The 25683-nt window shown below is 39.9% G+C and overlaps 1 protein-coding gene across 2 annotated transcripts in view; it reads left to right on the plus strand.

The window, feature by feature from the left end:
- AAGAB (alpha and gamma adaptin binding protein) overlaps window positions 1-25683 on the plus strand; it is an 83031-nt gene that overhangs the window by 40840 nt on the left and 16508 nt on the right. For both annotated transcript variants that reach the window (XM_059912963.1, XM_059912962.1), the window contains exon 5: window positions 469-552. In XM_059912963.1, the coding sequence (XP_059768946.1) occupies window positions 469-552 (84 nt within the window). The remainder of the gene's footprint in view (window positions 1-468; window positions 553-25683) is intronic.

Here is a 25683-nt window from a genome sequence, read left to right on the forward strand (position 1 = left end):
TTTTCCCTTTTTTACTTAAGTTACAATGTGAAGTAACAACTAAATGAGCAAGATAATTAAGCCACAGTTGTTTAAAAATGTGGCTTGTGGGCTGTATATACATATACGGTCAGCCCTCTGTATCCAAGGGTTCTGCCTCCATGGATTCAACCAACAGCAGACTGAAAATATTTGGAAGAAAAATTCCAGAAAATTGCAAAAAATTTAAATAGTATTTGGTATTTTAAGTATTTAAGAGATGATTTAAAGTATATGGGAGGAAAAAAAAATGGGATGATGTGGGTAGATTATATACGAATACTATGCCATTTTATATAAGGAGCTTGAGCATCTGCAGATTTTGGTATCCACAGTGGGGAGGGGGGTCCTAGAGCTATTCCCTCGTGAATATTTAGGGATGAGTGTGTATATATATATGTGTATGTATAAGTGAGTGTATAAATATATATATTTTTCCTCCCTGATTAGATGACTTCCCAGAATCTACAGGAGTAAAGCGAATTGTTCAAGCCTTGAATGCCAATGTCTGGTCCAATGTAGTGATGAAGAATGGTAAGTAACTTGAGACTAAAAGTCCTGAGGAGCTTTTTCCTCCTGTTCCTTGTAAGTTTGAAACTATTTGGTTATATGTGGAAGCATTAGGATTATATGAAATCTGTGGATTTGTTCAAGTTTAAGTCCCCAGTTGAAGAGAGAGCCAAAAGAAACATTTCTAAGAATTTAAGATATCTGTTTAATAGTTAACAAGAATTTAGAACTTGCCTATAATATGCCTGGCATTGTCTTTGGCTTTGAGAAATACCCCCAAAATTGTAAAACATAAATCCTAGCCTTAAGGAGCTCATAATCCAGCTGAGGAATCAAAGTGTACACTTTTAAAATGCTATGTAACTGTGCAAGGCAGTCTTTGATGAGCACAGAATGACTGATGCAAGTAGCAAAGGCAGAGAGGCCAGAGATGTGGCCTTTACTATGGGCTTGAGTACAGAGAGAGAGTTTCAAGGCAAAAGTGGGTCTTGGCAGTCGTCTTCACAGGATGGTCTAGATTTGGGTTGGTGAAGTGGGAGAGTGGAAAACAGTAGAGGAAGCATGGCATCAAGAATAATGGTTGTATGTTCTAGGGTCACTAGGAGTCTCTCACCTAGCAGTTGGAGATAGCTTAGGAGAGAGGCCTGTATTCGAGGCAGGAGAATCTGGGCTTTTTCTGATAGGAAGTGGTGAGTCATTAGAGATTTCTTTTCTTTTGAATTTTCTTTTATTTTTTATATAGCAGGTTCTTACTAGTTATCTATTTTATACATATTAGTGTATATAGATTAATCCCAATCTCCAAATTCATCCCCCACTCCCCGCTTTCCCCCTTGGTGTCCGTCCATACGTGTGTCCTCTACATCTGTGTCTCTATTTCTGCCTTGTAAACCGGTTCATCTGTACCATTTTTCTAGATTCCACATATATGCGTTAATATACGATATTTGTTTTTCTCTTTCTGACTTACTTCACTCTGTATGACAGTCTCTAGGTCCATCCACATCTCTACAAATGACTCGATTTTGTTCCTTTCTATGGCTGAGTAATATTCCATTGTATATATGTACCACATCTTCTTTATCCATTCTTCTGTCGATGGGCATTTACGTTGCTTTCATGACCTGGTTATTGTAAATAGTGCTGCAGTGAACATTGGGGTGCATGTGTCTTTTTTTTTTTATATATAAATTTATTTATTTATTTATTTATTTATTTATGGCTGTGTTGGGTCTTCGTTTCTGTGCGAGGGCTTTCTCTAGTTGTGGCAAGCGGGGGCCACTCTTCATCGTGGTGCACGGGCCTCTCACTGTCGCGGCCTCTTGTTGCGGAGCACAGGCTCCAGACGCGCAGACTCAGTAGTTGTGGCACACGGGCCTAGTTGCTCTGCGGCATGTGAGATCTTCCCAGACCAGGGCTCGAACCCGTGTACCCTGCATTGGCAGGCAGACTCTCAACCACTGTGCCACCAGGGAAGCCCGCATATGTCTTTTTGAATTATGGTTTTCCCAGTGTATATGCCCAGTAGTGGGATTGCTGGGTCATATGGTAATTCTATTTTTAGTTTTTTAAGGAACGTCCATACTGATCTCCATAGTGGCTGTATCACTTTACATTCCCACCAACAGTGCAAGAGGGTTCCCTTTACTCCACACCCTCTCCAGCATTTGTTGTTTGTAGATTTTCTCGTGAAGCCCATTCTAACAGGTGTGAGGTGATACCTCATTGTAGTTTTGATATGCATTTCTCTAATAATTAGTGATGTTGAGCAGCTTTTCATGTGCCTCTTGGCCATCTGTATGTCTTCTTTGGAGGAATGTCTATTTAGGTCTTCTGCCCATTTTTGGATTGGGTGGTTTGTGATATTGAGTACCATGAGCTGTTTATATATTTTGGAGATTAATCCTTTGTCAGTTGCTTCATTTGCAAATATTTTCTCCCATCCTGAGGGTTGTCTTTTCATCTTGTTTATACTTTCCTTTGCTGTGCAAAAGCTTTGAAGTTTCATTAGGTCCCATTTGTTTATTTCTGTTTTTATTTCCATTACTCTAGGAGGTGGATTAAAAAGATCTTGCTGTGATTTATATCAAAGAGTGTTCTTCCTATGTTATCCTCTAAGAGTTTTATAGTGTCCGGTGCTCTAATCCATTTTGAGTTTATTTTTGTGTATGGTGTTAGGGAGTGTTCTAATTTCATTCTTTTACATGTAGCTGTCCAGTTTTCCCAGCACCACTTATTGAACAGGCTGTCTTTTCTCCGTTGTATATCCTTGCCTCCTTTGTCATAGATTAGTTGATCATAGGTGCGTGAGTTTATCTCTGGGCTTTCTATCCTGTTCCATTGATCTATATTTCTGTTTTTGTGTTGATACCATATTGTCTTGATTACTGTAACTTCGTAGTATAGTTTGAAGTCAGGGAGTCTGATTCCTCCAGCTCCGTTCTTTTCTCTCAAGATTGCTTTGGCTATTCGGGGTCTTTTGTGTCTCCATACAAATTTTAAGATTTTTTGTTCTAGTTCTGTAAAAAATGCCATTGGTAAATTGATAGGGATTGCACTGAGTCTGTAGATTGCGTTGGATAGTATAGTCATTTTCACAGTAATGATTCTTCCAATCCGAGAACATGGTATATCTCTCCATCTGTTGGTGTCATCTTTGATTTCTTTCATCATTGTCTTATAGTTTTCTGAGTACAGGTCATTTACCTCCTTGGGTAGGTTTATTCCTAGGTATTTTATTCTTTTTGTTGCAGTGGTGAATGGGATTGTTTTCTTAATTTCTCTTTCTGTTCTTTCGTTGTTAGTATATAGGAATGCAAGAGATTTCTGTGCATGAATTTTGTATCCTGCAACTTTACCAAATTCATTGATTAGCTCTAGTAGTTTTCTGGTGGCATCTTTAGGATACTCTATATATAGTATCATGTCATCTGCAAACAGTGACAGTTTTACTTCTTCTTTTCCAATTTGTATTCCTTTTATTTCTTTTTCTTCTCTGATTGCCATGGCTAGGACTTCCAAAACTATGTTGAATAATAGTGGTGAGAAAAAAAAAAAAAATAGTGGTGAGAGTGGACATCATTGTCTTGTTCCTGATCTTAGAGGAAATGCTTTCAGTTTTTCACCATTGAGAATGATGTTTGCTGTGGGTTTGTCGTATATGATTTTTATTATGTTGTGGGAGGTTCCCTCTATGCCCACTTTCTGGAGAGTTTTTATCATAAATGGGTGTTGATTTTTGTCAAAAGCTTTTTCTGCATCTATTGAGATGACCATATGGTTTTTATTCTTTAATTTGTTAATATGGTGTATCACATTGATTGATTTGCGTATATTGAAGAGTCCTTGCATCCCTGGGATAAATCCCACTTGATCATGGTGTATGATCCTTTTAATGTATTGTTGGATTCTGTGTGCTAGTATTTTGTTGAGGATTTTTGCATCTATATTCATCAGTGATATTGGTCTGTAATTTTCTTTTTTTGTAGTATCTTTGTCTGGTTTGGGTATCAGGGTGATGGTGGCCTCATAGAATGAGTTTGGGAGTGTTCCTTCCTCTGCAATTTTTGGGAAGAGCTTGAGAAGGATGGGTGTTAGCTTTTCTCTAAATGTTTGATAGAATTCACCTGTGAAGCCGTCTGGTCCTGGACTTTTGTTTGTTGGAAGATTTTTAATCACAGCTTCAATTTCATTACTTGTGATTGGTCTGTTCATATTTTCTGTTTCTTCCTGGTCCAGTTTTGAAAGATTATACCTTTCTAAGAATTTGTCCATTTCTTCCAGGTTGTCCATTTTATTGGCGTAGAGTTGCTTGTAGTAGTCTCTTAGGATGCTTTGTATTTCTGCGGTGCCCGTTGTAACTTCTTCTTTTTCATTTCTAGTTTTATTGATTTGAGTCCTCTCCCTCTCTTTCTTGATGAGTCTCGCTAAAGGTTTATAAATTTTGTTTATCTTCTCAAAGAACCAGCTTTTAGGTTACTGATCTTTGCTATTGTTTTCTTTGTTTCTATTTCATTTATTTCTGCTCTGATCTTTATGATTTCTTTCCTTCTAGTAACTTTGGGTTTTGTTTGTTCTTCTCTCTCTAGTCCCTTTAGGTGTAAGGTTAGATTGTTTGTTTGAAATCCGTCTTTGATCTGCTGTTGCTGCATCCCATAGATTTTGGATCATCGTGTTTTCATTGTCATTTGTCTCTAGGTATTTTTTGATTTCCTCTTTGATTTCTTCAGTGATCTCTTGGTTATTTAGTAATGTATTGTTTAGCCTCCATGTGTTTGTGTTTTTTATGGTTTTTTTCTCTGTAATTTATTTCTAATCTCCTAGCGTTGTGGTTGAAAAAGATGATATGATTTCACCTTTCTTAAATTTACCAGGGCTTGATTTGTGACCCAGGATGTGATCTGTCCTGGAGAATGTTCCGTGTGCACTTGAGAAGAAAGTGTAATCTGCTGTTTTTGGATGGGATCTCCTATAAATATTAATTAAATCTATCTGGTCTATTGTGTCATTTAAAGCTTATGTTTCCTTATTAATTTTCTGTTTGGATGATATGTCCATTGGTGTAAGTGAGGTGTTAAAGTCGCCCACTATTATTGTGTTACTGTCAATTTCCTCTTTTATAGCTGTTAGCATTTGCCTTATGTATTGAGGTGCTCCTATGTTGGGTGCATATATATTTATAATTGTTATATCTTCTTCTAGGATTGATCCTTTTATCATTATGTAGCATCCTTCCTTGTTTCTTGTTACATTTTTTTTTAACATATTTATTGGAGTATAATTGCTTTACAATGGTGTGTTAGTTTCTGCTTTATAACAAAGTGAATCAGTTATACATATACATATGTTCCCATATCTCTTCCCTCTTATATCTCCCTCCCTCCCACCCTTCCTATCCCACCCCTCTAGGTGGTCACAAAGCACCGAGCCAATCTCCCTGTGGTATGCGATTGCTTCCCAGTAGCTATCTATTTTATGTTTGGTAGTGTATATATGTCCATGCCACTCTCTCACTTTGTCACAGCTTACCCTTCCCCCTCCCCATATCCTCAAGTCCATTCTCTAGTAGGTCTGTGTCTTTATTCACGTCTTGCCACTAGGTTCTTCATGACCTTTTTTTTTTTTTCCTTAGATTCCATATATATGTGTTAGCATACTATATTTGTTTTTCTCTTTCTGACTTACTTCACTCTGTATGACAGACTCTAACTCCATCCACCTCACTACAAATAACTCCATTTCATTTCTTTTTATGGATGGGTAATATTCCATTGTGTATATGTGCCACATCTTCTTTATCCATTCATCTGATGATGAACACTTAGGTTGTTTCCATGTCCTGGCTATTGTAAATAGAGCTGCAATGAACATTTTGGTACATGACTCTTTTTGAATTATGGTTTTCTTAGGGTATATGCCCAGTAGTGGGATTGCTGGGTCATATGGTAGTTCTATTTTTAGTTTTTTAAGGAACCTCCATACTGTTCTCCATAGTGGCTGTATCAATTTACATTCCCACCAACAGGGCAAGAGGGTTCCCTTTTCTCCACACCCTCTCCAGCATTTTATGTTTCTAGATTTTTTGATGATGGCCATTCTGACCGGTGTGAGATGATATCTCAGTGTTGCTTTGATTTGCATTTCTCTAATGATTAATGATGTTGAGCATTCTTTCATGTGTTTGTTGACAATCTGTATATCTTCTTTGGAGAAATGTCTATTTAGGTCTTCTGCCCATTTTTGGATTGGGTTGTTTGTTTTTTAGTTGTTGAGCTGCATGAGCTGCTTGTAAATTTTGGAGAGTAATCCTTTGTCAGTTACTTCATTTGCAAATATTTTCTCCCATTCTGAGGGTTGTCTTTTGATCGTGTTTATGGTTTCCTTTGCTGTGCAAAAGCTTTTAAGTTTCCTTAGGTCCCATTTGATTATTTTTGTTTTTATTTCCATTTCTGTAGGAGCTGGGTCAAAAAGGATCTTGCTGTGATTTATGTCATAGAGTGTTCTGCCTATGTTTTCCTCTAAGAGTTTGATAGTGTCTGGCCTTACATTTAGGTCTTTAATCCATTTTGAGTTTATTTTTGTGTATGGTGTTACTGAGTGTTCTAATTTCATACTTTTACATGTAGCTGTCCAGTTTTCCCAGCACCACTTATGGAAGAGGCTGTCTTTTCTCCACTGTATATGCTTGCCTCCTTTATCAAAGATAAGGTGACCATATGTGCGTGGGTTTATCTCTGGGCTTTCTATCCTGTTCCATTGATCTATATTTCTGTTTTTGTGCCAGTACCATACTGTCTTGATTACTGTGGCTTTGTAGTATGGTGTGAAGTCAGGGAGCCTGATTCCTCCAGCTCCATTTTTCGTTCTCAAGATTGCTTTGGCTATTCGGGGTCTTTTGTGTTTCCATACAAATTGTGAAATTTTTTGTTCTAGTTCTGTGAAAAATGCCAGTGGTAGTTTGATCAGGATTGCGTTGAATCTGTAGATTGCTTTGGGTAGTAGAGTCATTTTCACAATGTTGATTCTTCCAATCCAAGAACATGGTATATCTCTCCATCTATTTGTATCATCTTTAATTTCTTTCATCAGTGTCTTATAATTTTCTGCATACAGGTCTTTTGTCTCCTTAGGTAGGTTTATTCCTCGATATTTTATTCTTTTTGTTGCAATGGTAAATGGGAGTGTTTTCTTAATTTCACTTTCATATTTTTCATCATTAGTGTATAAGAATGCAAGAGATTTCTGTGCATTAATTTTGTATCCTGCTACTTTACCAAATTCATTGATTAGCTCTAGTAGTTTTCTGGTAGCATCTTTAGGATTTTCTATGTATAGTATCATGTCATCTGCAAGCAGTGACAGCTTTACTTCTTCTTTTCCGATTTGGATTCCTTTTATTTCTTTTTCTTCTCTGATTGCTGTGGCTAAAACTTCCAAAACTATGTTGAATAATAGTGGTGAGAGTGGGCAACCTTGTCTTGTTCCTGATCTTAGTGGAAATGGTTTCAGTTTTTCACCATTGAGGACGATGTTGGCTGTGGGTTTGTCATATATGGCCTTTATTATGTTGAGGAATGTTCCCTCTATGCCTTCTTTCTGCAGGGCTTTTATCATAAATGGGTGTTGAATTTTGTCAAAAGCTTTCTCTGCATCTATTGAGATGATCATGTGGTTTTTCTCCTTCAGTTTGTTAATATGGTGTATCACGTTGATTGATTTGCGTATATTGCAGAATCCTTGCATTCCTGGAATAAACCCTACTTGATCATGGTGTATGATCCTTTTAATGTGCTGTTGGATTCTGTTTGCTAGTATTTTGTTGAGGATTTTTGCATCTATGTTCATCAGTGATATTGGCCTGTAGTTTTCTTTCTTTGTGACATCTTTGTCTGGTTTTGGTATCAGGGTGATGGTGGCCTAGTAGAATGAGTTTGAGAGTGTTCCTCCCTCTGCAATATTTTGGAAGAGTTTGAGAAGGATAGGTGTTAGCTCTTCTCTAAATGCTTGATAGAATTCGCCTGTGAAGCCATCTGGTCCTGGGCTTTTGTTTGTTGGAAGATTTTTAATCACAGTTTCAATTTCAGTGCTTGTGATTGGTCTGTTTGCTCTTTAGTTCTTCTAGGTCCTTGTTAAATGTTTCTTTTATTTTCTCCATTCTATTTCCAAGATTTTGGATCATCTTTACTATAATTACTCTGAATTCTTTTTCAGGTAGACTGCCTGTTTCCTCTTCATTTGTTTGGTCTGGTGGGTTTTTACCTTACTCCTTCATCTGCTGTGTGCTTCTCTGTCTTCTCATTTTGCTTAACTTACTGTGTTTGGAGTCTCCTTTTTGCAGGCCACAGGTTTGTGGTTCCTGTTGTTTTTGGTGTCTACCCCCAGTGGCTAAGGTTGGTTCAGTGGGTTGTGTAGGCTCCCTGGTGGAGGGGACTAGTGCCTGTGTTCTGGTGGATGAGGCTGGACCTTGTCTTTCTGGTTGGCGGGTCCATGTCTGGTGGTGTGTTTTGGGGTGTCTGTGGCCTTATTATGATTTTAGGCAGCCTCTCTGCTAATGGATGGGGCTGTGTTCCTGTCTTGCTAGTTGTGTGGCATAGGGTGTCCAGCACTGTAGCTTGCTGGTCGTTGAGTGAAGCTGGGTCTTGGTGTTGAGATGGAGATCTCTGGGAGATTTTTGCCGTTTGGTATTATGTGGAGCTGTGAGGTCTCTTGTGGACCAGTGTCCTGAAGGTGGCTCTCCCACCTCAGAGGCACAGCCCTGTTGCCTGGCTGGAGCACCAAGAGTCTTTCATCCACACGGCTCAGAATAAAAGGGAGAAAACATAGAAAGAAAGAAAGAGGATAAAATAAAATAAAATAAAATGAAGTAAGATAAAAAAATTTTTTTTTTAATAACTTTATTTTAAGTTAAAAAAACAATGGACGGACAGAACCCTAGGACAAATGGTGAAAGCAAAGCTATACAGACAAAATCTCACACAGAAGCATACACATATACACTCACAAAAAGAGGAAAAGGAGAAAAAATAATATATCTTGCTCCCAAAGTCCACCTCCTCAATTTGGGATGATTCGTTGTCTATTCAGGTATTCCACAGATGCAGGGTACATCATGTTGATTGTGGAGATTTAATCCGCTGCTCCTGAGGCTGCTGGGAGAAATTTCCCTTTCTCTTCTTTGTTCACACAGTTCCTGGTGTTCAGCTTTGGATTTGGACTTGCCTCTGTGTGTAGGTCGCCTGAGGGCATCTGTTCTTTGCTCAGACAGGTCGGGGTTAAAGGAGCAACTGATTAGGGGACTCTGGCTCACTCAGGCCAGGGGGAGGGAGGGGTACGGATGTGGAGCAAGCCGGCAGAGGCCGGCGTGACATTGCACCAGCCTGATGCGTGCCCTGCGTTCTCCCGGGGAAGTTGTCCCTGGATCACGGGACCCTGGCAGTGGCGGTCGGCACAGGCTCCCAGGAGGGGCAGTGTGGATAGTGACCTGTGGTTGCACACAGGCTTCTTGGTGGTGGCAGCATCAGCCTTAGTGTCTCATGCCCATCTCTGGGGTCCGCACTGATAGCCGTGGCTCGCGCCTGTCTGTGGAGCTCCTTAAAGCGGCGCTCTGAATCCCCTCTCGCGCACCAGGAAACAAAGAGGCAAGAAAAAGTCTCTTGCCTCTTCGGCAGGTCCAGACCTTTTCCTGGACTCCCTCCTGGCTAGCCGTGGTGCACGAACCCCTTCAGGCTGTGTTCACACCGCCAACCCCAGTTCTCTCCCTGCAATCTGACCGAAGCCCGAGCCTCAGCTCCCAGCCCCCGCCCGCCCTGGCGGGTGAGCAGACAAGCCTCTCGGGCTGGTGAGTGCTGGTCGGCACCGATCCTCCGTTCGGGAATCTCTCCGCTTTGCCCTCCGCACCCCTGTTGCTGTGCTCTCTTCCGTGGCTCCGAAGCTAACCCCCTCCGCCACCTGCAGTCTCCATCTGCGAAGGACCTTCCTAGTGTGTGGAAACCTTTCTTCCTTCACAGCTCCCTCCCACTGGTGCAAGTCCTGTCCCTATTCTTTTGTCTCCGTTATTTCTTTTTTTTTTTGCCCTACCCAGGTACATGGGGAGTTTCTTGCCTTTTGGGAGGTCTGAGGTCTTCTGCCAGCGTTCAGTGGGTGTTCTGTAGGAGCAGTTCCACGTGTAGATGTAATTCTGATGTATCTGTGGGGAGGAAGGTGATCTTCGCATCTTACTCTTCCACCGTCTTCTCCTTCTCCTTCACTTGTTACATTCTTTATTTTAAAGTCTGTTTTGTGTGATATGAGTATTGGTACTCCAGCTTTCTTTTGATTTTCATTTGCATGGAACATCTTTTTCCATCCCCTCACTTTCAGTCTGTATGTGTCCCTAGGTCTGAAGTAGGTCTCTTGTAGACAGCATATATATGGGTCTTGTTTTTGTATCCATTCAGCAAGCCTGTGTGTTTTGGTTGGAGCATTTAATCCATCCACATTAAAGGTAATTATCAATATGTATGTTCCTGTTACCATTTTCTTAATTGTTTTCTGTTTGTTTTTGTAGGTCCTTTTCTTCTCTTGTGTTTCCCACTTAGAGAAGTTCCTTTAGCATTTGTTGTAGAGCTGGTTTGGTGGTGCTGAATTCTCTTAGTTTTGGCTTGTGTGTAAAACTTTTGATTTCTCCATCAAATCTGAATGAGATCCTTGCTGAGTAATCTTGGTTATAGGTTCTTCCCTTTCATCACTTTAAATATATTGTGCCACTCCCTTTTGGCTCGCAGAGTTTCTGCTGAGAAATCAGCTGTTAACCTTATGGGAGTTCCCTTGTATGTTATTTGTCGTTTTTCCCTTGTTGCTTTCAGTAATTTTTCTTTGTCTTTAATTTTTGTCAATTTGATTACTATGTGTCTCGGCGTGTTTCTCCTTGGATTTATCCTGCCTGGGACTCTCTGCGCTTCCTGGACATGGGTGGCTATTTCCTTTCCCATGTTAGGTAAGTTTTCAACTATAATCTCTTCAAATATTTTCTCGGCTCCTTTCTCTTTCTCTTCTCCTTCTGGGACCCCTATAATGTGAATGTTGGTACATTTAATGTTGTTCTAGAGGTCTCTTAGGCTGTCTTCATTTCTTTTCATTATATTTTCTTTATTCTGTTCTGTGGCAGTGGATTCCACCATTATGTCTTCCAGGTCAGTTGTCTGTTCTTCTGCCTCAGTTATTCTGCTATTGATTCCTTCTAGTGTATTTTTCATTTCAGTGATTGTATTGTTCATCTCTGTTTGTTTGTTCTTTAATTCTTCTAGGTCTTTGTTAAACATTTCTTGCATCTTCTCAATCTTTGCCTCCATTCTTTTTCTGAGGTTCTGGATCATCTTCACTATCATTATTCTGAATTCTTTTTCTGGTAGGTTGCCTATCTCCACTTCATTCAGTTGTTTTTCTGGGGTTTTATCTTGTTCCTTCATCTGGTACATAGCCCTCTGCCTTTTCATCTTGTCTGTATTTCTGTGAATGTGGTTTTTGTTACACAGGCTCCAGGATTGTAGTTCTTCTTGCTTCTGCTGTCTGCCCTCTGGTGGATGAGGGTATCTAAGAGGCTTGTGCAAACTTCCTGATGGGTGGGTAGAGCTGGGTGTTGCTCTGGTAGGCAGAGCTCAGTAAAACTTTAATCTGCTTGTCTGCTGATGGGTGGGGCTGAGTTCCCTCCCTGTTGGTTGTTTGGCCTGAGAGGACCCAGCACTGGAACCTGCATGCTCTTTGGTGGGGCTAATGGCAGGCTCCAGGAGGGCTCATACCAAGGAGTACTTCCCAGAACTTCTGCTGCCAGTGTCCTTGTCCCTGCAGTGAGCCACAGCTGACCCCCACCTCTGCAGGAGACCTTCCAGTGTTAGCAGGTAGGTCTGGTTCAGTCTTCTGTGGGGTCACTGCTCCTTCCCCCTGGGTTCTGATGAACACACTACTTTGTGTGTGCCCTTCAAGAGTGGAGTCTCTGTTTCCCCCAGTCTTGTCGAAGTCTTTCAGTCAAATCCTGCTGTCCTCCAAAGTTTGATTCTCTGGGAATTCCTCCTCCCATTGCTGGACCCCCAGGTTGGGAAGCCTGACATGGGGCTCAGAACCTTTACTCCAGTGGGTGGACTTCTGTGGTTTAATTGTTCTCCAGTTTGTGAGTCACCCACGCAGCAGTTATGGGATTTGATTTGATTGTGATTGCGCCCTTCCTACCATCTCATTGCTCTCCTACCGTCTCATTGCGGCTTCTCCTTTGTCTTTGGACGTGGGGTATCTTTTTTGGTGAGTTCCAGTGTCTTCCTTTCAATGATTGTTCAGCAGTTAGTTGTGATTCCGGTGTTCTCGCAAGAGGGAGTGAGCGCACATCCTTCTATTCTGCCATCTTGAACCAATCCGAGATTTCTTAACAAGAGAGTGATGCAAAGAAGTTGGCATTTTTGAAAGGTTATTGTCGTGGTGGGTTTGGCAATTGAAGCAGGTGCAGGTAGAGCCTGAAGTCAGGAGACCAGGCAACTGTGGCTGCAGCTCAAAACTGGGGCCTGGGCTAATGTGGTGGCAGTAGCCATGGGGTGGGAAGCTGGATCTGAAGTGCAGTCTGAAGGGGGTCAGTTTAGTTGGTGCACATTAGCCTCTTATTGTCTGTATTAGTTTCCTCGAGTCTGCAGTAACAAAGTACAACCAACTGGAGGCTTAGAACAACAGGTATTTATTGTCTCACAATACTAGATGCCAGGGGTCCAAAATCAAGGTGTCAGCAGGGCTGTGCTCCCTGTGAAGGTGTTAGGGAAGTATCTGTCCCAGGTCTCTCCTAGTTTCTGGTAGTTCTTTGGTTTATAGTAGCATAACTCCAGTCTTCACATGGCATTCTCCCTGTGTGCCTGTCTCTGTTCATGTCTTCTTTATGTAAGGGTAATAGTCATAATGAATTAAGGGCCTACCCTACCCCAACATGACTTCATCTTAACTAATTATATCTGCATATAAGGTAACATTCTGAGGTATGAGAGGTCAGAACTTGAACATATGAATTTGTGGGGGCAGGACGTAATTCAACCCATAACATATTTCTTTAGGAATTGCTGCCTGTGTGGTGTTTTTCTCTTTTGTAGCACTTGGCTGCCTCAACAAGTATGTTATGCTAGGTGAAGCACTGCAGAAAGGAATGAGAAAAATCATGTTTAAGTGAGCTTACCCCATCTTCCCTGAGATAAAGGGCCAAGTGGAAGATCAGTTTTATATAAGTAGAATATTTCATCTCAATTTTCCATTGATGCTTGAGTGTAAAGTGAGATGGGGCCCTTAAGCTTGCCTGAGATCTGATCTAACCCATATCATCATTGGAGAATTTCCTTCTGGCTTAGAAAGGTATTACTTCCTCCCCTTTCCCTCTCTCTTTCCTCCTTCTCACTTTATTCTTTCTAGGGGGAATCTAATGTGTCTGTTATGGTGAATTGCAAGGATATTAGATTTTATTCTGTTGCAGTAGCAGTCAGGTTAAGGCCATGATGGGTCTAGAAAAAATAGATTTTAGCCTACGTTGTCATCTCCCTGTTACCAAAAGAAACTCCATTTGAGGCTTGGTTCTTCCCATTCATTCATTCAGCAAATCCTTGTTGAGAATTTATCATGATGAGGCATTGCTGTAGACTGTCTTCACTATAAAAATACATTTAAGGTATGATACATAAACTGGATTAATTTGGAATAAAATTATATTCAATGGTGCTTATTATATTTATGAGAAATATTTTCAGGAGAGCTTACTTGGCTTCAATCACTTTTTGAAAAATCTGTCACCCAAGTTTATACATTAAAGTACTGTCTTGTAATTTACATTTATAGCTATAAATTTAGAAGCTGGACTGAACATACTTTATTACTTTGGAATTACGGTCAAAGGTATTTTCTGAAAAAAATGCTCTTAGACACTAAACAATATTCTTTAAGAGAACTGCAAAGCAAAGAGGCACACTGGATTTTTCATGGTTCTCTGCCTTGAAGCATCTTTGCTTTATCTTTTTTTCTCTACAGTGGTGGTACATTGGTTTGCTGTTAACCAAATCCCAAAATATTGCCATTAGCTTAATACCATGTTTAAGAGGATCTTGACCTACATGGTATGAAGGAAAATTAACTATCTGCTCTCTAGAAGGAGTCCTAGATATGGAAATACAGTGACATTTGGCTGCAACCCAAGTATTAGGAAGTGTGGAGGACATCCTTGTGTAGCCCCACATCTTAGATTAGAGACAGAGCTTTATATGAATATATGTTGGGGGTCATATTACTGTTCCAGGATTGCCCTACCTCCTATGCTCTCTGCAGAGCCTTGCTTTGCTGGTGGTTTAAGTGAACTGTGCCTGCCTCTCAGCAGGCTGTTCTTGAATGTTGTCTGCCAGCAGGTGCTCAGACTGGTTTATTTATTTTTGGGTATCCATCTTTTCTACTTCCTTTTTCTCTTTCATTTCCCCCCTTTTCCTCTTTCTCTCCTTTTACTTTTCTCTTACTTTTTAAAAATTGTGGTTAAATATACATAGCATAAGATTTACCATTTTAACCATTTTTAAGTATACAGTTCAGAGGCATTAAATACATTCACATTATTGTACAGCTATCACCACTCAAAGCTTTTTAAACCAAAAAAATTTTAAAACAGAAAGCTGGTTGACAAAGTAAAGAAAGATATTAGAAGTGTTCTTTTTTGTTTGTTTTTCTACTGGAAATTCAATTATTTAATGAAAGATTTTTACATAAGATTTTAGAGAATAGTAAGAGAGGTAGCATACCTAATTCATTCTAAGGCTAGGTTAAAATCCAAATTTCTAAAGATAGTACCAGTAAAGAAAATTATCAGAGGCCATCTCATTTATGAGCATAGAAGCCATGATTTTAATCAAAATATTAGCAACCTTAACCCAGAAATACATAAAAAGAATATAATATGACCTAGTTGAGTTATTCCAAGGACTTAACATTCTTTAATATAAGAAAAATCTATTTAAATTCTCACATGAACAGGTTACAGGGGGAAAAAATCATATGATTATGGCAATCAATGAAAAAAGCATTTAAAAATTTCAAAATATGTACAGAGGGAGGAAATAAATTAGAAACGGACTCCTGTGGCAGAAATTGATAATACATAATATAGTAAATACCATACTGAATGTGAAACAGGGAAATGTGGACAGTGGTGTCACCTCTCAGTTTTAGGACACAAATGACTAGTTTTTCTGTTGTTGTTTTTATTAGAAAAATTACTATAATTGCAGTTGATTCTTTGAGATTATTACATTGCCAGTTATATAATCTCAGTTAATTATTTTTGAATATGTATTATGTATTTAGTATTTATCAAGCAGTAATGGAACATTGAGGTTATGCCATACTGGTCTTTAATTTTGGATTCAGAAAAATATTAGTTTGAATCTCTTTAAAAAAATCCATTTAAAAAGTGCTCAGTTTGAGAAAGCAGTTCCAAATCTAGTAAGGACTATGAAAATTTATTTGTTACAGCAAATATCTCTGAAAACATGCAGATTTGACTAGGGTTTTATTTCTTTGCAGTTTATTGGCCACTTGGCCTTCAAAAGTCAAATACTTAATCTGAAATTCTAGTAATTAAAAACTTAGAAATGAGTAGCTTCCTTCCTGCCTTCCGTGAAGATAAAGTGGACGTGTTTCCTAAATGGGACTTACTGATTTAAATGAATGGCCAGCTCAATTCTTTGCTTATTACAAGTCTGAACAACTTACCTGGCAATAGGATACCCTAATAATTTTTTGCCTCTAGTATTTCCCTTAAAAGTTAATGATACAGAAGATGGTTCTTTGGGACAGTAATCCACCATCTTCTAGGTCAGCTGGCTTTCTGAAAAAGTTGTTATTCTTTGCCCCAACAACTTATCTCTCGATTTATTGATCTGTCATGCAGTATGAGCTTGGACTTGGTAACAAATTTTGGCAAGCCAGCCAGGAGCCTTGCTGCTCGTGGTCAGCAAGCATGGGTTGGGAAATTCTCAGGTGAGGGCCTAGCAGCTTCTAGGATCACTTGTCCGGAGGATCTTTCCATCAAAATTCCCCGAACCAGCACCAGCTGCCCCAGGGCTTGGCAGTTGGAGCAAGAAATTGACATCTGGGAGTCAGTGGGCTCCATACAGTAGGATAAGTCAAAAAAAAAGTTAATGATACACAGGGTGGGAGGGATAAATTAGAAGTATGGGATTAACATATACAAACTATATAAAATAGATAAGCAATAAGGATTTACTGTATAGCACGGGAACTATATTCGATATCTTGTAATAGCCTATAATGGAAAATAATCTGAAAGAATATATATATATATATATATATATATATATATAAAATTGAATCACTTGGCTGTACACCTGAAACTAACACAATATTGTAAATCAACTACACTTCAACTGTAAAAAAAAAAAAAAAAAAAAAAGAAATGAGGGATATACTGTGGAGCTGAAAACACACACACACACATATACACACAAGTTAATGATACAGAAACAACCAAAGAAAAGATAAATTGGACTTCATCAAAATTAAAAAAACTTTTGTACTTCAGAGGACACTTAGGAAAGTGAAGTGATTACCCTCAGAATGGTAGAAAGTATTTGTAAACCATATGCTTATCTGATAAAGATCTAGTACCTAGAATGTGTAAAGAACTCTTATAGCTTAATAATAAAAAGACAACCCAATTTTTTAAATAGTGAAGGAGTTGAATAGACATTTTTCCAAAGAAGATACACAAATGGCCAATAAGCACATGAAAAGATGCTTAACATTGTTAGTCATCAGGGAAATCATAACCACAGTAAGATACCACTTCATACCCACCAGGTTAGCTATAATCTAAAGAGACAGTAACAAGCATTGGTGAGGATATGGAGAAATTAGAACCCTCATACACTGGTGGTAGGAATGTAAAATGGTGCTGCAGCTACTTTGGAACAGTAGTAGTTGCTGAAAAAATTAAACCATATGACCCAGCAATTCCACTCACAGGTATTATACCCAAGAGAATTGAAAACATATGTCCACACAAAAACTTGTGCACAGATGTTCCTAGCAGCTTTATTCATAATAGCCAAGAAAAGTGGAAACAACTGCTGAAAACAGTATCCATATGATAGAATATTATTCAAACATAAAAAGAAATGAAGCATGGATGCATGCTACAACATGGATGAACCTCCAGAAACATTATGCTAAGTGAAAAAATCCAGACACAAAGGCCACATATTTTAATGATTCCTCTTAAATGAAGTGTCCAGAATAGTTAAATTCATAGAGACAGAAAGTAGATTAGTGGTTCCCAGGGACTGGGAGGGGGCTTTGGGGGTTTGGGGTATGAGGTTTCTTTTTTAGGGTGATGAAAGTGTTTTGGAATTATATAGTGATGATGGTTACACAACTTTGTGAATATACTAAAACCCACCAAATTTCATACCTTAAAGAAGGTGAAAGTTATGATATGTAAATAATACCTCAGTAAGAAGGAAAGAGGAAAGAAAGGGAAGGATGGAGGGAGGCAGGAAAAAAGGAAGGCAGGAAGGAAGGAAATAGTACCACTAATGATGTTAGAAGGGGTGGTGGTGGTGGAAGGAAATGAGGTGGTAACCATACTAATGCGCTGCTTATGTACATACATTATCTTAATCACAATATCCATAAGAGTTAGGCTTAAAGAGGTCAAGTAATTTCCCGAAAGTCGTGTAAGTCATCAGTTCTCAAACTTGTTTGCACACTGGAATCACCTGGGGAACTTTAAAAAGTACTGATGCCTGAATCTCACTCCTGGAGATTCTGCATTAACCGGTATGGTGTGAGGCCTGGGCATAGAGATTTAAAAAATCTTCTCCAGGTAATTATAATATGCAGCAAAGTTTGAGAACCACTAATATTAGCTGTTAAATATCAAAGCCTCTGATTTGAACTTAGATCTTTATAATTTTGAAGTCTCATGCATTTATTTATTTTTTTAATTAATTTATTTGTTAATTTATTTTATGGTCTTCATTGCTGCACACAGGCTTTCTCTAGTTGCGGTGAGTGGGGGCTACTCTTTGTTGCGGTGCACGGGCTTCTCATTGCAGTGGCTTCTCTTGTTGCAGAGCATGGGCTCTAGGCGCACGGGCTCAGTAGTTGTGGCTTGTGGGCTCTAGAGTGCAGGCTCAGTAGTTGTGGCGCACGGGCTTAGTTGCTCCGCGGCATGTGAGCTCTTCCCGGACCAGGGCTCAAACCCATGTCCTCTGCATTGGCAGGCGGATTCTTAACCACTGTGCCACCAGGGAAGCCCCTGAAGTCTCATGCATTTAACTACTATAACATGTAGGCTTATAAATTATTATGTTGTAATGAAATTTCTCCTTTACTGCTTTCTCTAAAGAATCAAGTAACAGTTTCCCATCCCAACACTGCTACTTAGCTTTGTGACCTTAGGCAGATCTGATTCTCTCTAGGCTTTATTTTTAATCTGGAAAATGAGCTTGGTCTCCATCCACGGCTCTAGCTGCACAGTGAAATCACCTGTGAAGCTTTTATGATCTCTACTGACTGGGTCTCACCCAGACTATTTATCTTAGAAGGGAGGGGTGGCTATAGTATTTTTTAAGTGCCTCAGGAATACATATATGCGGCCCTGGTTGAGAACCACTGATATAAATGATAGTCATCTAGTTCTAACTTGTAAGAGTCTGTGCTTAATCCATGGGAGTAAACTAGGCATTTTGAAAGCTGCGTTAGCCCTCTGACTGACTTGCTTTCTCCCATTCCTAAATCACGTAATATTCGCGAGTCACTCCTCTGACTTACAAAGCCAGAGGAAAAAGACAGGACTGTGCCCAGTGTAGAGTCACCTAGAGGCAAAAGTGAGAATAGTGGGCCCTGTTCTCTGTACTTCCTTGGTACCTATTTCTAGTATGGGCTAGTATGATAAGATCACCAGTGCTTGTATTAAATAACCCTCCTTAAGATCAGAAAGAAATAATACAGCCTTTATAAGTACCTACCTGTCTGGGGTGCACTTGAGACTCTATGTGTAGCTGGATCATTTAAGTTTTTTTTCTGTTGACCTCAAATTTCTCACTGGTTCATAATTTTAGATCATTTTTCAAGTGTTTACTCATTCAGAAGAATACTTATTGAGTACTTACTATGTGCCAGGCATTGGTCTGTGTGCTTGGGATACATCAGTGAACAAAATAGACACAAATTTCTGTCCTTATGGAGTTTTCATTCTGGTGGGAGACATTAGTCAATAGATAATACAAGTAATTAGTAAGTTGTCCAATATATTAGAAGGCGATAAGTGATATGAAAAAAAATAAAGCGGGGTTAGGGGTATTGAGATTGCTGGGTAGATTGCAATATTAAATAGGGTGGTCAAGGTAGATCTTAAGAGCTTGAGATTTCAGGAAGGAGATGAGGCATTTGCCATGTGATACTGGGAGAAGAGCTTAGCAGGCAGAGGGGATAGCTACAGCAAAGGTTGTAAGGAGAAAACATGCCTGATGTGTCTGAAGAATATCAAGGAATGCACTGTGTCTGAGGAGGGGAGCAGGTCAGAGAGATAATGGAGGACCAGATTATTTAGGGTCTTATAGGCCATCGTAGTAACTTTCACATTTTATCAGTGTCAACTGGGGAGCTTTTGCAGGGCTTTTGCTGAGTCGAAGAGTAACATGATATGACTTCGGGTCTGAAAAGAGCACTCTGGCTGCTTTGTGGAGAATAGATGGTGGAGGTGAGGAGGAACCAAGGTGATCTCTTAGGAGGCGATTGCAGTATTCCAGGTGAAAGATAGTGATGGCTTAGACCAGAATTGTAGCAATGGAAGGAGTGAGGAAAGGTCAAATTCTGGATCTATTTTTAGGTGATGCCAGCATGATTTCCTGATGTTGGATGTGAGGAATGAGAGATAGAGGGCAGTCAAGGAGGACTCCAGGGTTTGGGACTGAGCAATTTGAAGGATAGGATGCCATCAACTACAGTGAGGAAGCTGCAGTGAAGCAGACTTTGAGGAGCAGGGTGACATATCAGTAATTTAGTTTTGGTCATGTTAACTTTGAGATGGGCACTAGACTTCCAAGTGGAGATATCAAGTAGCCATGTGGCTAGATGTGTGGAGTTTGGGAAGAGAGGCACATGCACAACATTTAAAACCTTGAGCCTGGATGAGATCACCAAGGGAGTAAGTGAAGTAAATAAAGAGGACCAAGGACTTAGCAGAGGGACATTCCAACAAGAGGAAGATAGGGAGAAGAGAAGGAACCAGCCAGGGACACTGAGAAAGGGTGGTCAGTGAGGTAGGAAAACCAAGAGTGCAGGGTCCCAGAAGCACAAGTGGAATGTTGTCAAAGTGGAAGGAGTGGTCAGCTGTGCCAGATGGCGCTCACAGGTCAAGTAAGATGAGAACTGAGAATTGACCTTTGGATTTAGCAATGTAGAGGTCATCAGTGGCCTTAAGGAGAGCGGTTTTGGTGAAGTAGGTTTTTTTTTTTTTAATTCTATTTTTGGCTGCATTGGGTCTTCGTTGCTGCACGTGGGCTTTCTGTAGTTGCAGAGAGCAGGGACTACTCTCGTTGTGGTGCACGGGCTTCTCATCACGGTGGCTTCTCTTGTTGTAGAGCACGGGCTCTAGGCACGCGGGCTTCAGTAGTTGTGGCGCATGGGCTTAGTTGCTCCACGACATGTGGGATCTTCCTGGACCAGGGCTCAAACCTCTGTCCCCTGCATTGGCATGTGGATTCTTAACCACTGCGCCACCAGGGAAGCCCTGAAGTAGGTTTAAGAGAGATTGGGAAGAGAGGAGTGGGAGATGGTGACTATAAACCACTCTTGAAAATTTTTGCAGGAAAAAGGAGCAAAGAAATAGGTGGATGCTAGTGAGAAGAGTGTGCTTGAGTTTTGTTATTTTTTTAAGATGAAAACAAGAGCAGCATGTTCATAGGCTGAAGGGAAAGATCCTGTAAAAAGTGGAAAAAACTGATGGAGAAGAGAGAAGGGAGAAGTGCTGGAGGGATATCCTTGAGTAGGTGAGAGAGGGCGGGCTCTAGTGGAGGGGTGGGCGGTGGATGGGAGGGGGAAAGTGGATTTGTGGAAAGAGGCAAGAAGGGAGTATGTGGGTGCAGATGTTGCTGGGTGGAGAGATGTGGCATGGAAATCTGTGGAATTTTCATCTGATTGTCTCAGTTTTCTCAGTGAAGTAGGAAGCCAGGTTATCAACTGAGGGCAGAAGGAGGTTGCATTAGGATTTGAGGAGAGAGGAGAAAATATGAAAGTCATCTAGGAGAGTAAGAGAGTAGACGAACCTAGGGATGTAAAATAAAGTTAGAATGATAAAAATAAATGACTGCCAGACAGCACGAAGGGGCCCACTTGAAATTTGGTGTGATACGTTTAAAGTGAAGCCAGGCAGCATGAGTGTGGGGGGTAGGGGGTCTTTTCCTCAGCTACCTTAAGCTACATGGGTACAGCCATGGAATCACCAGTTGTGCTTTTAGCAAGCAAGGGTATCATGGCAAGAGAGGCAGGGGATTATATTAGGTTGTGTACATAAGGGAATGATTGTAATGATTGACCATGGAATTTAAGCTGGGTGAGAAAGGGAGAGAGAAAATCAGTGGGGAGAGGCTCAGTGAAAAGGTGATAGTTTTGAGGTCCCAGTGGCTGAAGGATAATTGGGTTGAGCTACTATAAGGGAGGGAGTGAGCTGGAAAGATAGGTGGTGGTCAGAGAGTAGGATGCACAAAATTGAGATCATGGAGGGGTTGTAGTTGGTAATAATATGGGAATGTACGGCTGAAGTTGGTAGAGGACAACATCCGTAAAATGGAACTTTAATGAACCAAGAGTCAGGTTCTTAGAAGGAACATTAATATGTATATTTAATTTGCTAAGTATCCAGACAGAAGTAGTATTGGAGAAAATAACATTGAGCCAGTAATTAAAATTGTGAAGAGGGATTTCCCTGGTGGTCCAGTGGTTAAGACTCCGTGCTCCCACTGCAGGGGGCATGGGTTCCATCCCTGGTCAGGGAACTAAGATCCCGCATCCCGCATCCTGCATGCCGAGGGCGCAGCTGGAAAAAAATTGTGAAGAAATGAGGGGGGGTGGTTGGGTGATCTGTTGGATGATGGTAGCAAAGTGTCTTAGGCACTTGCCTTCATATACAGTCTGTGTGAGAATATCAGTAGGCTTTTATATTCAGAGGAGGTTTTAGAAGTAATTTAATCCAGTGATTCTCAACTGAGACTCACTGGGAGTAGGGTAGTGTATATCAGATACTACACACATCCTCTAGAGGTATTTGCCCGGCTCCCATTGACGATCACTTTAACTAGTAAGCCAGTATTACCAGTTGACTGATAGGATGTCTTATCTCTCGAATGCATTTAGATAGAAAACTCATAGTAACTTTTTTTTTTTTTTTTATAAAAATCAATTACTTTTATTTTTTTTATTTTTTATTTTTTTATGCTGGAATGTTCATTGACTTTTTTTTTTTTTCACACACACACACAGTATTTTATTTTTACAAGAGATAAATAGACTGACACCAAGCATTGTACATGGATGACCACAACAAAAGCAACAATGATTGCAATTACCAAACATGAAACACACTCATACTATGTCATAATATTGACATTCAGTCCAGTAATCCTCCAGTGTAACAGCTCCTTTACTTTGCAGTGAAAATTGGTTTGTATATTCTTTGCCTCTGAGTCCTTGTGGGATTTTTTTTTTTTTTTTAAATTCAGACAGAAAGTCACAAAAATTATACTCATCCTCATCAGTTCACTCAGAAAACTCATAGTAACTTTTGAGCTAGTCTGTTCTATCCAGTACAGGAATGGTTTCTATAGCATCCTTGCTAGATGATTGTCCATCATTTTTGGTTGAATGCTTCTAATAATAGATACCTCAGTACTTTATGAAGCAGTCCTAGAAGCAGTTAATTGCATAGGGAAGTCAGAGAAGTGTCCTGTTCATTCTCAGCAGATAGAATATCTTAGGCTGGTAGTTTGGGGAAAGGATATTTTACTTTGTGTCATAGAGCTGAGAGCAGTGGTGAAAATTTTCTCTACAATGTATTTTCCCTGTGTCTCCCTATTACTGGCTTTCACTGTAATCACTCACTCTTCTTTCTAGTCCTCCTAGGAGGTGAAGAAAGTTCCAGTGCACATGATTTAGCTCAGAGCTATTGAAGTGATCAAGGGGATGGGAAGAATGGAGATTGTCTAAAGTAATGATCTTGGAAAAACCAAAACTGAGAAGAGATTTAATTGGAATATGTAGTGTAGGGTATGTATAGGGTAAATATGGACTTGATTTCCCAAATCCCAGGAGGTAATTTATGGAGTACATTACACTAAGAGATGATCCAGGCAGAAAGTAGAAATGGTTCATAAGGGACTGCAATGAATTCTCATGAATGACAGTTGTGCCTGATTCAAGTTAGGAAGGCACTTGGCCTAAACTTTTAAGACTTTTTTTTTGGAGAGCAATCATGTTTTACTCCCCAATATTTTTCTATGCAATATTTTTTCTACCAAGCCTTGTACCGGCTGTACAGATTACATGTTGTTGAATTTTATAGAATTTAATAAGTGGCATTGTTTTGTTTGCTATGCTAGTGTGTGTGAATTAGCCAGAAAAAGCATTTAAATAGAACATAGAATCTCCATGCATGCTTCGGGCATGACGTCTTCCTTTCACAGATGGGGAAAATGAGGCCTCAGGGAAGCTCTAGAGGTGACTTGCCCATATGCAAACAGTGAGTCAGTAGCTAAGGTGAGACCAGAGGGTAGGTCTCCTGACCCAGGAGTGTTGTGTGTTTTTCCATGACAGTGTGTGGATTTACGTTATTGGCTGGTTAGAGAAATGAACACAGAGTAGTTAAATAATTTACCCAGGCTGCATGGGAAATTATTGGCAGAGCCAGATGAGTTCATTCCCTATAGAACTCCCTCAGCCAAGGTGTTCTGCTGGCATGAGTAGGGTTTTAATGAGACAGGTAGGAAGTAATGATCATATCTGAGTTTTTGGACTTTTTTACTTATTGCATTTTAAATAAATACTTTCAAAAAGGCTGTCTGAAACAGTGTTGATACTAACTTTATCCCATTGTTCTGCACTTAATCCAAAGTACAGATAAGGCTCCTGGATAGTTAATGTAATAACTATCCAGTTATACATAGTGAAAGATAGTTTATTTTAAATTATTTCACTTAGAGTCACAACAGATTATTCTCTTTAGTTTGAGTTAAGACTAATTTGTGCCTAGTATGTACTCAGTTAATGTCTTTCTGTTACTTAATTTCACATTGTAAAAACAAACAAGTTAAATTATAGTACTACAGTTGTAGGCAAATTATTATTCTAGAAAGAGATTTATAAATCTTCTTGATATAGAAATATAATTTCTGGGTTAACTTATAATAACCTAGTTTCATATTCTTGGCTCTACCAATGTCTTGTTTCACAAGTGAAGCATTCATTCTTAACAGGGCATTATCCACCCCCAAAGGGGTGAAAATTGATTCTTGGGGGGGCAAAAAAATGTAATCTTTTTATGTATAAAGCACAGATATGCATATAATGTGTAAACATAGATATAGTATATCTGTGACATTAATATTTCAATGGGGAGGGTATATCATAATTAGGAAACAAATGTCTAGAGAGGCCCTGAGGGGGCATGTCTTTGTCCCCAGTTCCTGGCACAGAGCTCCTAATTTAATACAATAAATTACTATTTGGTTTTTGTCCTGGCTCCTAAAACAACTTGAGAACAGTAAAGGTGAAAATAGCATCTTTTGTTAATTCATTAACAGGCCCCTTTAAGCCACACTGGAGTTTATGTTAATGGAATGACTTTTGGAAAGACCCTGAGGATGGGAGGCTGGTTGCCAGGGGAACCAACCAGTGATTAGATGGTTGGAACTTTCAGCCACCCCACCCCACCACTGACCTCTGAGGAGGGGAGTAGGCCTAGAGGTTGAGTTAATCACCAATGGTCAATGATTTAATCAATCATTTACTTCCAATAAAAACCCTAAGCAGTGGGATTTGGAGTTTCCAGATTGGTGAACACCTTGAGGTGCTGGGAGGGTGGCATACCTGGATACCTTGCTCTATGCATCTCCCCCATCTGGCTGTTCCTGTTATATTCTTTTATAATAAGTTGGTAATCTAGTAGGTAAACGATTTTCCTGAGTTCTGTGAGGCATTCTAGCAAATTATCAAACCTGAGGAGGGGTTCATGAGGAACCCCAGTTTATAGCCAGTTGGTCAGAAGTATAGGTGACAACCTGAGCCTTGCAGTTGGTGTCTGAAGTTGGGGGTGGGGTGGGGAGTAGGGGGACAGCCTTGTGGGACTGAGCCCTTGACCTGGGGCGGGGGTGGGGGTGGGTTCTGTGCTAACAACAGGTAGTTAGTGTCAGAATTGTGTTAAATAGTAGGACACCTAGTTGGTGTCCTCCAAGAATTGGAGAATTGCTTGGTGTGGAAAAAACCACACATCTGGTGTCAGAAGTGTTGGTTATGAGTAGAAAAGGAAACAAGTTTTTCTTTTAGGGGCTATGATGAAAGCAGTTGAGAAACACTGAGGGGAAGGATCTGGTTGTACATACTAAG

The sequence above is a fragment of the Balaenoptera ricei genome, chromosome 2 (assembly GCF_028023285.1).
Source record: "Balaenoptera ricei isolate mBalRic1 chromosome 2, mBalRic1.hap2, whole genome shotgun sequence".
Classification (NCBI taxonomy): Eukaryota; Metazoa; Chordata; class Mammalia; order Artiodactyla; family Balaenopteridae; genus Balaenoptera; species Balaenoptera ricei.